The sequence below is a fragment of the Ursus americanus genome, chromosome 25 (assembly GCF_024610735.1).
Source record: "Ursus americanus isolate L20-20 chromosome 25, mUrsAme1.1.p, whole genome shotgun sequence".
Classification (NCBI taxonomy): Eukaryota; Metazoa; Chordata; class Mammalia; order Carnivora; family Ursidae; genus Ursus; species Ursus americanus.
This window is the reverse complement of record NC_142151.1, coordinates 45178495-45193215: the sequence shown is the minus strand read 5'-3', so window position 1 is coordinate 45193215 and position 14721 is coordinate 45178495. Positions and strand designations below refer to the sequence as shown.

The 14721-nt window shown below is 44.9% G+C and overlaps 1 protein-coding gene across 1 annotated transcript in view; it reads right to left on the bottom strand.

Moving 5' to 3' along the window:
- NCKAP1L (NCK associated protein 1 like) overlaps positions 1 to 14721 on the bottom strand; it is a 38474-nt gene that overhangs the window by 15828 nt on the left and 7925 nt on the right. Inside the window, exons 4-21 of the mRNA XM_045800849.2 lie at positions 14436 to 14492; positions 13809 to 13951; positions 12787 to 12877; positions 12560 to 12697; positions 11711 to 11759; positions 11456 to 11612; positions 8347 to 8403; positions 7999 to 8095; positions 7346 to 7455; positions 7051 to 7183; positions 6570 to 6651; positions 6330 to 6388; positions 5751 to 5896; positions 4502 to 4634; positions 4096 to 4215; positions 1874 to 2019; positions 1444 to 1575; positions 127 to 345 (exon numbers count right to left, since the gene is read on the bottom strand). Coding sequence (XP_045656805.1) covers positions 127 to 345; positions 1444 to 1575; positions 1874 to 2019; positions 4096 to 4215; positions 4502 to 4634; positions 5751 to 5896; positions 6330 to 6388; positions 6570 to 6651; positions 7051 to 7183; positions 7346 to 7455; positions 7999 to 8095; positions 8347 to 8403; positions 11456 to 11612; positions 11711 to 11759; positions 12560 to 12697; positions 12787 to 12877; positions 13809 to 13951; positions 14436 to 14492 — 2069 coding nt within the window. The remainder of the gene's footprint in view (positions 1 to 126; positions 346 to 1443; positions 1576 to 1873; positions 2020 to 4095; positions 4216 to 4501; positions 4635 to 5750; positions 5897 to 6329; positions 6389 to 6569; positions 6652 to 7050; positions 7184 to 7345; positions 7456 to 7998; positions 8096 to 8346; positions 8404 to 11455; positions 11613 to 11710; positions 11760 to 12559; positions 12698 to 12786; positions 12878 to 13808; positions 13952 to 14435; positions 14493 to 14721) is intronic.

Here is a 14721-nt window from a genome sequence, read left to right as displayed (position 1 = left end):
AAACAAGCCTCTGTTTGAGCGTCTATGACCCTGGGAGCTAAAATACCTGGGCCCAAGTTCTGACCCTGTAAAGAAAACAGCGCTAACGCAGAGGTGAGGCAGTGGACCAGGGTAAGCAACACCGACCAGTTTGTGTAGAGAGTGGTGATGGTCTGTTCCCCACACGAATCCAGTGGCTGTGTCTGCTGCAGGAGGGCATTGCGGATGACTCGAGAAACATCTGCACCCACAAACTGGGCCAGTGACTGTATGAAACTGACATATGCTTTGACTCCTGCCAACAGCTCAGACGGCCTTGCAATCTCCTGGGTCGTGGCGTTGTAGCCAGCCAGCCACACGATGGCTCTGGGTGACACAAATCATAATCACGGTCATAATATTGAACACGGTAACAGCACATTTATACTATGTTCCAGGCGCTGGGCTATGATTTAACTACACACAGTATCTCCTTTAAATCTCACAGCAAGCCAATAAGGTAGGTACATTTATCATTCCTGCTCTGCTCAAACCCTGCCAAGGCCTCCCATCTCACTCAGAATAAGAGTCAAAGTGCTTACGATGACACAGAAACACCTGCATAGTCTGCCACTCCCCCCACCTCTCTAACCTCACATATGACCCATCTGTCCCTGGTTCCTTCTGCTCCAGCCCTGCTGACCTCCCCTGTGGCCCCCGAACATTCCAGGCAGGCTCCTACCTCAGAGCCTTCGCACTGGCTAGTTCCTCTACCTAGAATGCTCTTGCCCCAGAGAGTCACACACTTGGCTTCCTCAATTCCTTCAGGAGTTTGCTCAAATGTCACTTTCTCAAGCAGCCCTTCCCTGGCAACTCGAGTGAGGCAACATATTACAAAACAAAACACAGAAGACTAGGGGCTTATTCAAAATCCTTCTTCCGCTCATTTCCCTCAGTGCTACCCAGAGTGCTCAATTCCAGTACCGGGAATGTTCCTCGGACTTCAGGAGGCAATGGAAAGAGAGGCACGGTGGGAGGAAGGGAATCTATTGTATGGAAGCCTATGTATGTCAGGAACTTTGTACTCGTTATTTATTACCTTTAATTTTATACCAATTCTCAATTACAGGTAATTCTCATTACGAGGTAAATATCATTATCCTTATTTACAGGGTCAAAAACTAAGGTTCAAACAAGTCAGAATCCCTGCTCCAGGGTCTTGGCCAAGCGCCAGGATGTCAATACAGGTCTGCTGACTACAAAAGTCCTGCTCGCTCTACTGAGCCAGCAGTGATCAACTCTGGTTGTCTCCCAAAACCACCTGTAGAAGTTTCGCACCCTTTTTGTTAGTTAGACTTTAATAAAGATACTTGAGGCCTATGCCAGATGGACTGCATCAGAATGACCACCAAGACGAATCTAACAGAACCCAATTTTCGGAACGATCGTACGAGGCCTACGTAGAAGACACGGAAAGAGAGGTACCTGTTGAGTCTGGCCTCCAGATGGCTGCTGAGATACTCAGAAGGGAAGATGGTGTGTTCAAACACGGAGAAGCTGTGTACATGATTCATTGTCAGCGCCAGTTCTGTCAAGTTTAAGTGCAGCTTGTCCATGCTGGGAAATTGAGAAAGTGCAATGAGCCTAGATTACGGGTCTGGCACTACCTGCTAGTATCTGGGGAGGATTTGTCCGGCCCATGGTGCTCAGACCCTTTCATCTTCTAGGACCCCTGGACCAGTACGCACTGAAGCTGCCTTCAAAGGCAAAGGAGAAGATGCATATGTGAGCGCCTTTGCCTCTCTGCCGTTCCCCGCCACCACCTCCACGTTCTCGTGCCGCGTCACCTTCCCTCTTCCCTGCTCTGCCTTCTTTGAGGAGTGCCCACCTGGCCCTCAAGGGCCCAGGTCCTCACTTGGTGACAATGCTGCGGTTCTTCCGGTGACTCTCAGCTCCCGGCTTGTCCCTCTCGGGCTCTCCTTTTCTGGGGGTCTGCTTCTGCTTCATGGCTTTCTTATTCTTGGCCTTGCTGATGGTCGTGGCGCAGTGCTTAGGTAGGAGCTGCAGGAACAAATGCAAGGGAGTAGACAAATGCCATTCCTTCCTAGAACTGACAAGAAGTCCACCTAACAGGTCCTCGTTAGCCTCTTCTTTCATTCTTCTACCTTTCTCTCTCTTTCCTTCCAGACTCTCTTTCTCTGATGGGGGCCCATTTCAACTGCACTCACTTCTTTCATTTTTCACTAAATACCCCTCATGGTTAGGGCTCAAAGTTCCAAAATGGCAGTGTGTCTTATGGATCAGATCATCAAGTCCCCACCCACATCCTGAGAGAGAGACTTTCTGATGGAAAAATTCAGGTAAAAGGATAGGATCTAAGAGCTCCGTTCAACTGCACTTTCTCGCATCTTCCAACCTGGGAAGACAGTAGTTTTTTGCTTGTCTGGAACAACCATCTACATCTGCACTTATTCTGTCCCATGGAGTCAGCTACCCAAACTACCACAGCTCTCCACAGACTCAGAGCTCACAACATGACCAGCACTCTCTTTCCACTTTTTTTTTATAAGACAGCATATTTCTTGCTAGTTAAACACCAATTCTGCATCCCTTCTCATCACCAAGATACCCAGTCAGCTGCACAGAAAATGTGAGATAGAATTATATATATTCTGGTATCTCCTTCAAGGTAATCATCTTAGAATTCTCTCCATTTAACCCAATGCTGTTGAGCATGGGCAGAGCATGTCTGGAAACTCCCCATTCGGAATTACTCTCAGAACAGCGTTAAGAGCTGTGAGAAAACTGGTTTTGTTACTTCACAGTCACACTAAAAGATGTGACACTAAAGATACGTCAACCCTGAAATGGTGCCAAACTGTAGTCGATTCTGAAACTAGTTCCGAAAAGACGTAAATCGATTCGTAATGGCAACATCACCAATTATTTATCAGAAATGATAACTTTGGAGGGGGCAATACTCACTTGGTTGCAAAAGTTCTGGTGTGTGTGAAAACAGTTCCTCCTATCACGTTTTCGTCATCCTCGATAGAGCACTGAGCAAATCTCCTTAACTGTGTCCCTTGCGTGTAGTAGGTCTTCAAATCGAGTGATGAATATACTTATAACCACATTTGTTACCTTCTTTGCATCATTATTTAAATTTCTTTCTGACATGTATTTGTATTCCTTTTTCCCTTAAATCAGGATATTCCCCAAGGGCAGGGATTATGTAACTTCCTTCTGGGGCCCATCCCAAAACCCAGCACAGAGCTTAGTGCCCAGTAAGGACCAAATAATAGAGTGGGTAACTCCTACTGAGAGTAGTGTACTGAATAGCTAACATGCTCGACTTCATTTCATCTCTGTGACACCCCTGTGAAGGAACTATTTTCATCCACATTTTACAGATGAGAAGATGGAAAGGTTATGTAAGTAATGATATTAACTGTTCATATGTACACACACACACACACACACACACACACACACACGCATCCTGGCTCATCCTTCTACCAAAGTTGTTACAGAGCCTGAGTCAAGCCCAGGAAGGGTGGGTAGTCTAGGAAACCTAAAAGACTCCAGGGCAACAGCAAAAGAAGCTCCTCATTTTCAAATTTTCTGAGATTTAGACTGAGCTCATCATGGCCAGGTGCTGTGAGTCAGTCACGGGAAGGGAGAGGGGGGGAACAAGCAGACAAGGACAAGAAAGCAACCTTGAGGATAAACACAGAGGAGGTACCTGGAAATGTTCACAGAGCCCCAGATTAGAGTACAGATGGACAGAAAGGTGAGACAAGATGGGTGATGTAGGGGGCCACTGTCCTAACTACGTGTACACAGGGCAGAGAGAGGAGGGGAAGAAATCAGAAAGTTAACTCATCTCTCAGAACTCTTCAAATGAGAGCACAGATTTTGCTGGTGTGCAGCTGTTCAAATAAGAGTATTTTTAGACACCTCCATCTAGTCCTGAGGGAGTGAAGACTGAAGGATTACACCAAGAAAAGAAACCTGCCATAAACTCAAGTACACAAAAGCCCTAGCCCTACTTGGGAGAAAAGGTTAGAAACCCAGCATTTGAGAGGAAGATGAGGTAAACAGAGAGAAACTGAAACAGAGACAGAAGTCTGAGCCTACCTGCTCGCTCAGGTTTCGTTGTTCAGCACAGATCTCCAGGACGCAGTTGCTGGTCTGCTTGGCCAACTCTTCCAGGAAGGAGTTGCAGTGATGCAGGCCATGGTTCCTCAGGTGGGGGTACTTTGGGAAAGAGGAAGCAAGGAAGAAATTGTCATCACCAAGACAACCACTTTTTCCTCATAATCTGCTCTGATCCCCTGGCCTGAGCCACCACTCCTTCTACAGAAGAAAAAACTGAGACCCAGAGAGAGGACACGTTCTACACCAAGCTGAGATATTTAGGGACACGTGTCACATATCTATGTACCATTCTTATGACCAAAATCAGCCCTTGGAATTGTGTTTTGGGGAATAAGGATGAAATGTGATTAGAGAGAGGGCAGGGCTTGGCATTCAGGGTACCCACCTCCTCTGGGCACATCTCATGAGTGCAGTGGACAAAATGAGCACAAATCAGGGGGAAAGCAATGGCATAACGCAACATGGTTGGTTCCTCCAAGGTCATGGCAAACATCTTCTCAAAGGTGCGGAGATGGAAGCTGCAGGAAAAGGGGAAGGAAACTTAAAACCAGGATTGAGGAGCTGGTCCCTTTGAGATGGAAAGAATATTCATTCTTTCAACAAATATTTATTTATCTTCACCCTGCCCTCCTTCATTTCCCTGCTCTTTTTTTTTTTTTAAGTAAGCTCTCCGCCCAACATGGGGCTTGAACTCATGAACCTGAGATCAAGAGTCATATGCTCTACCGACTGAGCCAGCCAAGTGCCCCACATTTCCCTACTCTTAAGGCAGGCAAGAAGCCAAGAAACTTAACACTTTTAGACTTTTATACTGGACCTCATGGCAGTTTAGTTCTGATCTTCTTCCCTTCCTTTGTACAAAATTTGCTATTCCTCCCGCAGAACCTGTGCATGATGTGGGCCATTCTTCCTAATTTCGAAGTCCTTCAGTAATATTAATCCACATTCCTCCCAAAATTCAACCACTCAGGCTCCAGAAAACTTTCTCAGGTTAATTCCATGATACTAATCTTTCCTCAACCCTATATCCTCATGGGCAGAGCATGTCTGGAACGTCATGCACTCTTTACACACTTTCTTATGTTTGCTATTAATATGTTGATGTCCTTTTCACATGTGGGTGTTGCATCTCCCCACCTCTACTGAATGCAGAGAGCAGAGTCAACATACTGTGTCGTTTGTTTGATCTAGCAAAGGACAGAGTTGTGTACAACACTGGTCACTTGATAACTGCTGAATGATACCGAAGGAAGACAAACTAAGTTTCATTCTCCAAAGGCCCTATTCTCCAGCTCTCTCAATTATCTTCAGCTCTCTCTACTAAAATTCCACATTTTCCATGTCTCTTTTAAATCACAATGTCCCAAGAATAAAAAGACGCTGGAGAAGGTTCCAAAGATAACAACGTGGGAAAAGCCATATTGATGAATTAGCCCAGATAATTATCCTAAAGAAAGCCAACACAAAAGGAAACCACCCGCAAATTCCTATCACTTGGAAGAAGCTGGAATGAGTGAGTTGGAGCGTCTGCCTCTAAGGAGGTCTCAAAGAAAACAAGGATTCCCTAGCTGTTCTCCACAGAGGCCAGGGAAGAGATCAGGCCAGATGATAAAGAGCTCTGCATAAGGACATACCAGAAAGTAGACAGGTCAGAAGTTTCCACCAGTATATTCTCTACTGAGTCCAGCATTCGGGAGTGAAAGACAATGAGATTCATCACCTTGGCCAAGTCAGGGTTCTCGTGCAGGTGCAGGGGAGCCTTAGCCACACTGGTATAGGCCTATGGTTGGAGTTAGGAAAAGGGTGGAGAAGAACAAGATAAATGAAAAGGACGGCTTGCCTTGGAGCTACAGTTCAGCTAGGGTTTGTCCTGCCAATCAGTTTGCTTTTCTTTTCTTTTTTTTAAGATTTTATTTATTTATTTGAGGGAGAGAGAATGAGGGAGAGCACAAACAGGGAGAGCAGCAGGCAGAGGGAGAAGCAGGCTTCCTACTGAGCAGAAAGCCCCATGTAGGACTCAGTCTCAGGACTCCAAGATCATGACCTGAGCCAAAGGCAGATGCTTAACTGACTGAGCCACCTGGGCGCCCCTCAATCAGCAGTTTTCAATGTTGAATCACTCTGTACAGGAGAGTTTAGGAAAGAAAACGAGAAGGGATTGTTGAGGAGGAAGAACCCTCAGAATGGGGAACCATTAAAAGGAACAGACCTACCTGTAGACGGAACCAGTCCAGCCTCAATCCAGAGAATTCAAATTTCTCTCCACTCTCAACTGCAAGAAAAACAGAAGTTTAAAAGAAAACAAAAAAACAGCACCCTATATCCAACTCCACAGAAGGGTAGGTCCTTTTCAAAGTCATCTTGTCCTATTCCTTGGCTCGAGATCAATATTTCTAGAACAAAAGATGTTCACCCTTATAGAGACCTTTCCTCCACCAGGTGCCTCCAATTACCTTGCTTGAGATTCAGGGAGGAGAGAGTACTGACGAATGAGGACATGATAATGGACTCCTCCTCAGGACACACAGACAGGTTCTGAAAGAGAAGTTGGAGTTGCCATCAAGCGGGTAGATGTTCCACCAGGACAGAAACAAGGACCACAAGGCTCACTCAGTGTGTGAAAGTACAAGAACTGCCAAGCACCACCAACAGAGAGAAAGAGCTAAGCAAGAGATGGAGGGACCTCCTTGGCTTCCCTGCTATGCTAACACCCAATTTCTCTTTTTTTCTCTTCTATTCCTATGTAGCTTCATGTAGGAGGGGGAAAAAAAGACTACAGAGATTATTAGTCTTCCCCCCCTTTTAACAAACATACAGAGGAATAGTGGGCTTTTTGACACACAATCTACACAGCATGAGATTCAGCCAGGGTGGCCCCAAGAGGAAATGACGGGATCTCCCTGACACTTCCAAAGCAGGGGCGACTGAACTTACTTGAATGATGTCGCTGAGCACGAGGGCATCAAATCTAGCCAGGTACTGAAGGTGGTACTGCTGGATCACTGTGATGTGTCTTCGGACCAGAGCCCTAATCTCCTCCAACAAGAAAAGCAGTTCCGCAATGCTCCTGCAAGATCGAGGGTGAGGACAGGGAGATTTTGAGACTAGAAATATCAACTGAGACAAAGGCAGTGCAGACACTGAGACCTCCTGCGGCCATTTGAGGTCTCCCTGTCCCTTCCCCCCAGTCCATCCAAGGTCAAGACTCTTAACCATGTCGAGTACTAACGAGTCAGCATAGTCCTCAGGGGTCTTTGTCTTGGTGACGTTTTCGGTGTGGCGAACCAGCCAGGTGACCTCATCACGAATGAAGGACAGAGCCATGAAAACATAAAGGGCCTGAGGAGAGGACAGGGACTATGAGAATTTTCAACTTGAAAAACAGATTTCAGAGCCCAGAGAACTATCGTGATAATCCTCATACGGATACGATTGTGTAGCCACATCAGCAATAGTGTCCGATAATAAACACAGAGACCCACATGGTTAAACATGTGAAACAGAATCAGACATGTACATATGTTGACATGGCTCACAGCCAATACTTTTTCATCCCTATTAAATCTTAGAAATATTTACTAGGCATTCATGTGGTTTGAAAAAAAAGAAAAAGCAATCTCTGTCTTCAATTAGTTCACACTCAAACAGAGGATAAGACAAGTACACAAGTGGCTATGATATACTAACCCCCTGATGGTGCCCAAAAAAGAAATCCAGAAAGTTTCAGGGTTCCCCAAGAAGATTCAAGCGAATCAGCATACACATATACAAACAGATCACGGAAGACTCAGAAATGCAAAAACTCAGGAATGCCAAGTCACTCCCCCCACATAGAGCTTTTATCATTGGCCATCGTCCCCCGCCACCATTTCTTTCTCTTGCCTTGGGACCCAGCAGTCCCGGCTCATCAGTTAGCACCGTCTCCAGCTCCTTCACCGCCATCCGCAGAAACTGGCGCCGTTGACAGTGAAACTGGCCACTAAGGAAAGAAAGTGGAAACCAGAGAATAATGCCTCTCCCACCATTAAAAATCCTCCTAAGGCACTTAGGAAGCGGTGTCAGGTAGGAAGAACGTTCGATGTTACAGTTAGGCTCGGTAAGAAAACATGAGAATCTGTGGGGCAGCAGCAATAAGGCTGTACAGAAACGAGGGGGTGGCTGAGGTGAGGACAAAGGTCAGGAGAGAGTCCTCTTCCATCCCCTCTTGGAGAGCCCATTCCCCGTCTTTACCTGTTGGCGATTACATGTTCCTTGCTTTCCTTTATGTCTGCCACTCTCTTGCCGTACCTGCGGATGGACACAAGCACAGCCGCGCTGGCCACACCACCGATTAGGGGCCTTGTCCCATCGCCCCAGTCCCGAGAGATTCCAAACTGCAGCCTATGTTCCAGAAGCACAGGCAGCCCTCGCCCTCAGGATCTCTGCAAACCCAACCTTCCCCCCGGCCTGTTTGTAAGAGATTCACAGATTTTATTTATTTATTCGACAGAGACAGAGACAGCCAGCGAGAGAGGGAACACAAGCAGGGGGAGTAGGAGAGGAAGAAGCAGGCTCCCAGCGGAGGAGCCTGACGTGGGGCTCGATCCCAGAACGCTGGGATCACGCCCTGAGCCGAAGGCAGACGCTTAACCGCTGTGCCACCCAGGCGCCCCATACGAGACTCACAGAGCTTAGAGCTTATCCAGTTCTCTTCACTGTTTTGCAGATGAGGAAAATAACCTCTAGGGAAGAGAAATGACTTGCCAGGGGTTACATAGAGTTTTAGTGGCAAAGCTCGTCCTGTGCTCCTGCCTGGACACTGTCAGGCCGAAGTACTCTTCCAGGTTTGAGGGAAATAAAAGAGGCAGAGCATAAACGCGACAGAGGCCCTGCTCTTACGTAGGAGTACTTACTCCAGCGCTACCTTGAATCCCACCCGTCTCCTCTTTGAATTTCCGTTATCAGTTATCTCTTTGCCACTTTAACCTCTCCTTCTCCGCTGGTTTATCCTCTTCTTCCAACACATGAGTTCAAAGCCCCCCTTATCCTGAAAGACCCTCACTTGACCCTGACGATCTACTGAACCTTCCCGTTCTGCCGCACTACCCAACTCCTCCAGAGATACCGGAATGCTTTTTACCTCCTCACCTTTCACTGACCCCTGAATCCCACAAGGCCTTTGACACTAAAAACTTCTCTCTCTAAAGTCAATGTGAACGGCTGATTCACCAATGGCCTTTTCATTGTCCTCTGTTTGTCTGTAATATTTGACTCTCCTGACGATAGGTCTCTTTTTTTCTATTACCTTCCACACTCAAAACTCCCACAGTACCTCAGGCTCCGTGTGCTCCTTATCTGTCTCCTCTTGTCCAGCATCACTGTTGCCACTACGTTTGTCAGACTTCATAACCTGTCTTCTCCCTTCTCCAAACCACTCCCTTATTGAACTTGGCACACAATCAAACAAACTTGAGGTTGGAAAGGATCTTAATTAAATCAGGATTCAACTCCGAGGCATTCCTGGGGGATAATTATTTCAACCTCTACATGGTATGATGGAAAGAGACAGGATTAAGAGTCAAAAAATCTGGAATTATTTCCTAATTCCATATTAACTGAGTGACATTGAGATTGAGCTCCATTTTCTCATCTATAAAAAAAATATTAATACTTATACCTGAGTATAAGTAACATAAAGATCAAATTGGATCATTAATGCAAACAACTCCCTACACTATAAATCTTACATGTTAGTTGCTGTTCTTAGTGATGGGGAACTGAACCTCTTCAAACATGCCTTCCATTCCTTAAAAGCAATAATCATTAGAAAGTTTTATAGGTATGTAGATACGGATATAGATATAGACCCAAATCCACCCCTGTAACTTCTAATTATTAATCTTAGATTTACTCTTTCTCAACCCTTACAATGATTTTTTTATAATACCAAGTTGTTGAGAGTATAAGGAATAAGTATTCTCATAGACTGTAGATAATACATCTGTTTGGAAGGCAATTTGGTAGGAGCTATTAGAATTTGAAATATGCGGGGGCACCTGGGTGGCTCAGCCAGTTAAGCGTCTGCCTTCGGCTCGGCTCAGGTCGTGTTCTCAGGGTCTTGGGGTCCAGCCCTGTGTCGGGCTCCCTACTCAGCGGGGAGTCTGCTTCTCCCTCTCCCTCCCCCCCCCACCCTGTGCGCTCTGCTCTCTCTCTCTCTCTCCTCTCACACTCACTCTCTCTCTCAAATAAATAAAATCTTTAAAAATAGAATTTGAAATATGCAGGGTGCCTGGGTGGCTCAGTCGGTTAAACGTCTGACTTGGGCTCAGGTCATGATCCCAGGGTCCTGGGGTTGAGTGCTGCATCATGGCTCCCTGTTCAGCAGGAAGGCTGCTTGTCCCTCTGCCCTTCCTCCTGCTTATGCACTTGCTCTCTCTCTCTCTCTCTCAAATAAATAAATAGAATCTTTTAAAAAATTAAAATAAAATAAACTTCTGAGAATCTACCTTATAAAAACATTCACAAAGATCTATGTCTAAGAATGTTCATTACAGAATTGATTATAATGATATTTTTAAAAAAGAAACAGTCTCAACTGTGCCTCAATTAAAAACAAAGAAAGAAAAGCGACAACAGTTCAAATGTCCATCATCGTACATTAGGTGAATAAATGTGTTTCAACCCCATAACAGAATACTATTCAACTGTTACAAAGACTAAGACAAGTCTCTATAGACTGGTAAGCACAGATGTCCAAAACAGAGTAAGTGAAAGCAAACTGCAGAACATTATGCAGAGTGTGGATCCGCTGCTCTTTAAAAATTGCTTATCTAAGCTTGAAAATACATGCACACCTTTACACGTTTACACATACGTACAAGCCTCCGGAGGACACACACCAAACTATTCTGGGAGATGAGACTGTAGTCGACTTCCTCTTTGTATTTTGTACATGTTTGGATTTTAGTTTACAACTATAAAAAATAATAAAGGTATTTGACCCCTTCCTCAATCCAGCAGCTCCCTCTTTTTATAGTTCTCTATTCTTCCCTTCACAAACTTCTTAAAAGAGTTACTTATTAAATTTGTTATCTCCCATGTGCTTCTAAACCCACCACAACCCATCTTTCAACCGCAGCACTCAACGGAAGTTGTCCTCAGGAAGGACACTAAGACCACTGGTGGAGCCAAATCCAATGCACATTTTTCAGTCCTCGTTTTCTTTGACCTGTCAATGTCATCTAACGTAAATAACTGATCTTTCCTCCTGAGAATTCTTCCTTCCCTTAATTTCTGTCTTCCCTCTTCTCAAGACCCCTAAAAAATCTCAAAATAAGATGAGTTGGCTCTCATGTCTCACCCTTTCCAACTGCTAAACAAGTCCTCGGTGACTTTGTGCACCTGGAGCACGTCCTCCCGGATGAGGGTGATGTACAGGGAGCCCTGCAGACACAGCTTCCACAGCTTCTGGCACTGGTTGTTGGAGTTGAGGCAGCCATTACAAAGAAGAAACCCAACTGTGGGTGGGTAAAACAGGGCACAGGAAGACTTTTAGAATTTTCTATCCATGTAACATGCTGCTACATCTATTCCTACCTCATCCCATAAAACTTACTGATAATCCAGCGCTCCATCACTTCCACAGAAAGGTACTCACAGGCCATCTGTGAGAAGAGGGGCAGAGATGGTCAAGCTGTTATTGAACTTGATCTTCCCCTCAAGACTAAAGTCATCAAGACAAGGGCAGTCAAGCTAGAATGTAAGTACCAAAACCAACTTTTATTTTACAGGACTGGATCAGGGCACTTTGGTAAGCCAGTAGCTGGGGAACCTGCCGATAATGGAGGTGAGGCAGCCAGAAGTAGAGTGAGGAGAACCAAACACAGTTGAGAAAAGGAAGAGGAGGTTGGGCTAAAAGTCAGGACAAATAAAAGGTTTAACATAACGTGTCTTCAAATAGTTCAGAAGAGCAATACTCAAAACATGATTTCTCCCTCCTTTGGATTCTTTTACCACTTAGAGTAGAAATCACTCATTTGGCATTTCTCACTCATCTTGTACCATCCCATGTATTTTTGACTCTATGGCATATATTCCCTTACAAGACTCTAAGTTTTTTAAGCATGGATGTTGGGCCCATAGTAATTGAACAAAAATATGTGTTAATTGACGCCTATATTCAAGTTCCTGCTAGGCTGAATAGTGTCTAATGACTCACTTTCATCTACCCATTCATTCTATGATTAGTTATTAAATTCTTTCTATGGGCAGGCACACTCTAATCCTGATCCAAACAAAAGCTCCAACCCAACCATGATTTTTTAGCTACAAGAGGTGATCAACTTAGACGCATATCCTAGAAGAGACTTAAAGCACTCTTAGAGATGATATTTCCTGAAAGAACCCTCTATGGAGATGGCCTTGGCAAAGAGAATGCCATCACTGACAAGAGAAGGGAACGTACTGTGTCTGAATTAGCAGGGTTGATCATGGCAGGCGGGGTGCTGATGAGACTCAGAAGCTGGGCACTGCGCCATTGCTCAGCCCCCTGGTTCCTCCGGACGAAAAGGAAATGCAAAGAGAGGAGGGCTTCACTCACAGCCTGTGGGGAAAACAAATGAGTCCTTAGTGTCAGTGATAAAGCCGATATACTTCCGCCAGAGGAATTCCCCACTCTCTCAGGGAACTTGCCTTCGTGTGAGGCCCAAACTCCTCTGTCAGCTTCTTCAGGGGGTGGTCATACTCTAAGACCATCTGCCCCAGACGGGCAAAACTGGGGTCACTGGAAGAAAGCATAGGCAAGAAGAGTTACAGTTCTCCCTTAACCACGATGTAAACTCTCATGTTTACATGTAGGATAAAGAGGTGTGCATAGGCTAGCATTCCCCTCCACCTCCAAAGATAGATATCCTCAACCGTAAATTACATATATAGATAACCCATTCCAGGCCCAGGCGCATTAAGCTATTAGATGGAGCTATAGCATTTGGGGCAGGTCCATGAAAGCTTTTTCCTTGTAAGCACCCAAAATGGTGTTGCACACATGATAGGTACTCTATAAATTCATGTTGCTTAGTCATAGTTCAAGTGATATGCCTAGACCCAAATTTGTATACACCCCAAAAAGATATACATACATTCAAATCTAATGGGTAAGGCTTGTGGCTAGGTGTTCACGTAGACCCGTGGGAATACGCATCATACGCAGAACAATGTGTCACAGCCTCCTCTGATCCCTCTGGTCTTCATTTTCTCAGCCCTCAAATACTTTTATTTGTACTAACGGAGGGGCACAGAATTTCAGATAAACCAAAATCCACTTATATTTGGCTTCAAATGTATTATCATACATTACTTACCTCTAATGGCTTTACCTGACTATTATTCCTATCAATACTAAAAAAAAAAATTTTGTTTCCTTTTGCAATAACCTGAAAAGCACAGTGGAAGCCAGCCCTGGATTAAAAACTGATCAGAGACCATGCAAATTGGATAATCCCCGAGCAGACAGTCAAGAGTTAACTATCTGTAAAAGTGCAGTGCACTTGTTGATGTGGGCCATTATAAGTATTTTCAGTGTTTTTATTTTGCCTGGGTCGTCATGTAGATTATAGGTTCTCAATGAGAAAACGTGGCTTCTATTTCCTTTGCGTCCACCGTGTACCTCATAGCACCACGTGTGAGATTCTTCATCCCTAGATCCCCTCACTCACCTGTGCCCATGCAGCATCTCGTGGGCACAGTTGTACGTGCCGATGAGGACTCGCCGGTCCTCAATCCGTGACAGAAGTAAAATAACTGAGGTGTACGTCACAATCAAGTCCAGGTAACTCCGAGTGAAGTCAAAGTTGAGATTCTACGAGGAAAATACACAGGAACCCAAGAACAGCAAGGCCAATTCATCCCTATTTCACCAACCATTCCAGATAGTGCCAGATAGACTCTGAAAGGGTCTCTTTAGAAGGAGGACTGGCAGGATGGAAAATTCAGAAGAAGGAAATCAGAACAACAGTCGGGGGTTAAAGGTGAGTTCAAGATACAAAAAGGCCAAGAGACATGGTAGCATCTGGAGGTTAGGAGAGGTGCAGTAAAAACATTTTTGTGTAATTTTTATCTTAAATCATACTGCTGATTTACTTAACACATATACATACACTTTAACTTCAGCACTTGAAATGAAAGAATTACAGTCCTAGAATGAATAATACAGTATAATATAGTATATTATATTATAATCCTGAAGGAATAGCCATTCCTCCAGTCCCTTCCCAGCCCACACTGTCCCAACCAAGAGCCTTTCTATGGCTCTGCGGATAGAAGAGAATTACAAAGAATCTTACAATATCAAAATGGCACTGGCAGGCATCAATGGTGTTGAGAAGTTCATACACATGATCCTGGGGGTAGAATTGGAAATGAGGATGAATAAAGAATAAACAGAAGATGACGTGTACTACCAGAATTTTAAGGGAAATTCCCTCCCTTATAGGTCCTAGAGAGCCACCAAATAACATAAGGGAAGCAGTGCTGAATAGAGGAAGTTCCTTCTCAGAAAGCTGGCAGTGGACCCCCATCAAGCTTACCCTACCAAATGCTCATGTTTCCACAGGCGCAAGTCACTATTAT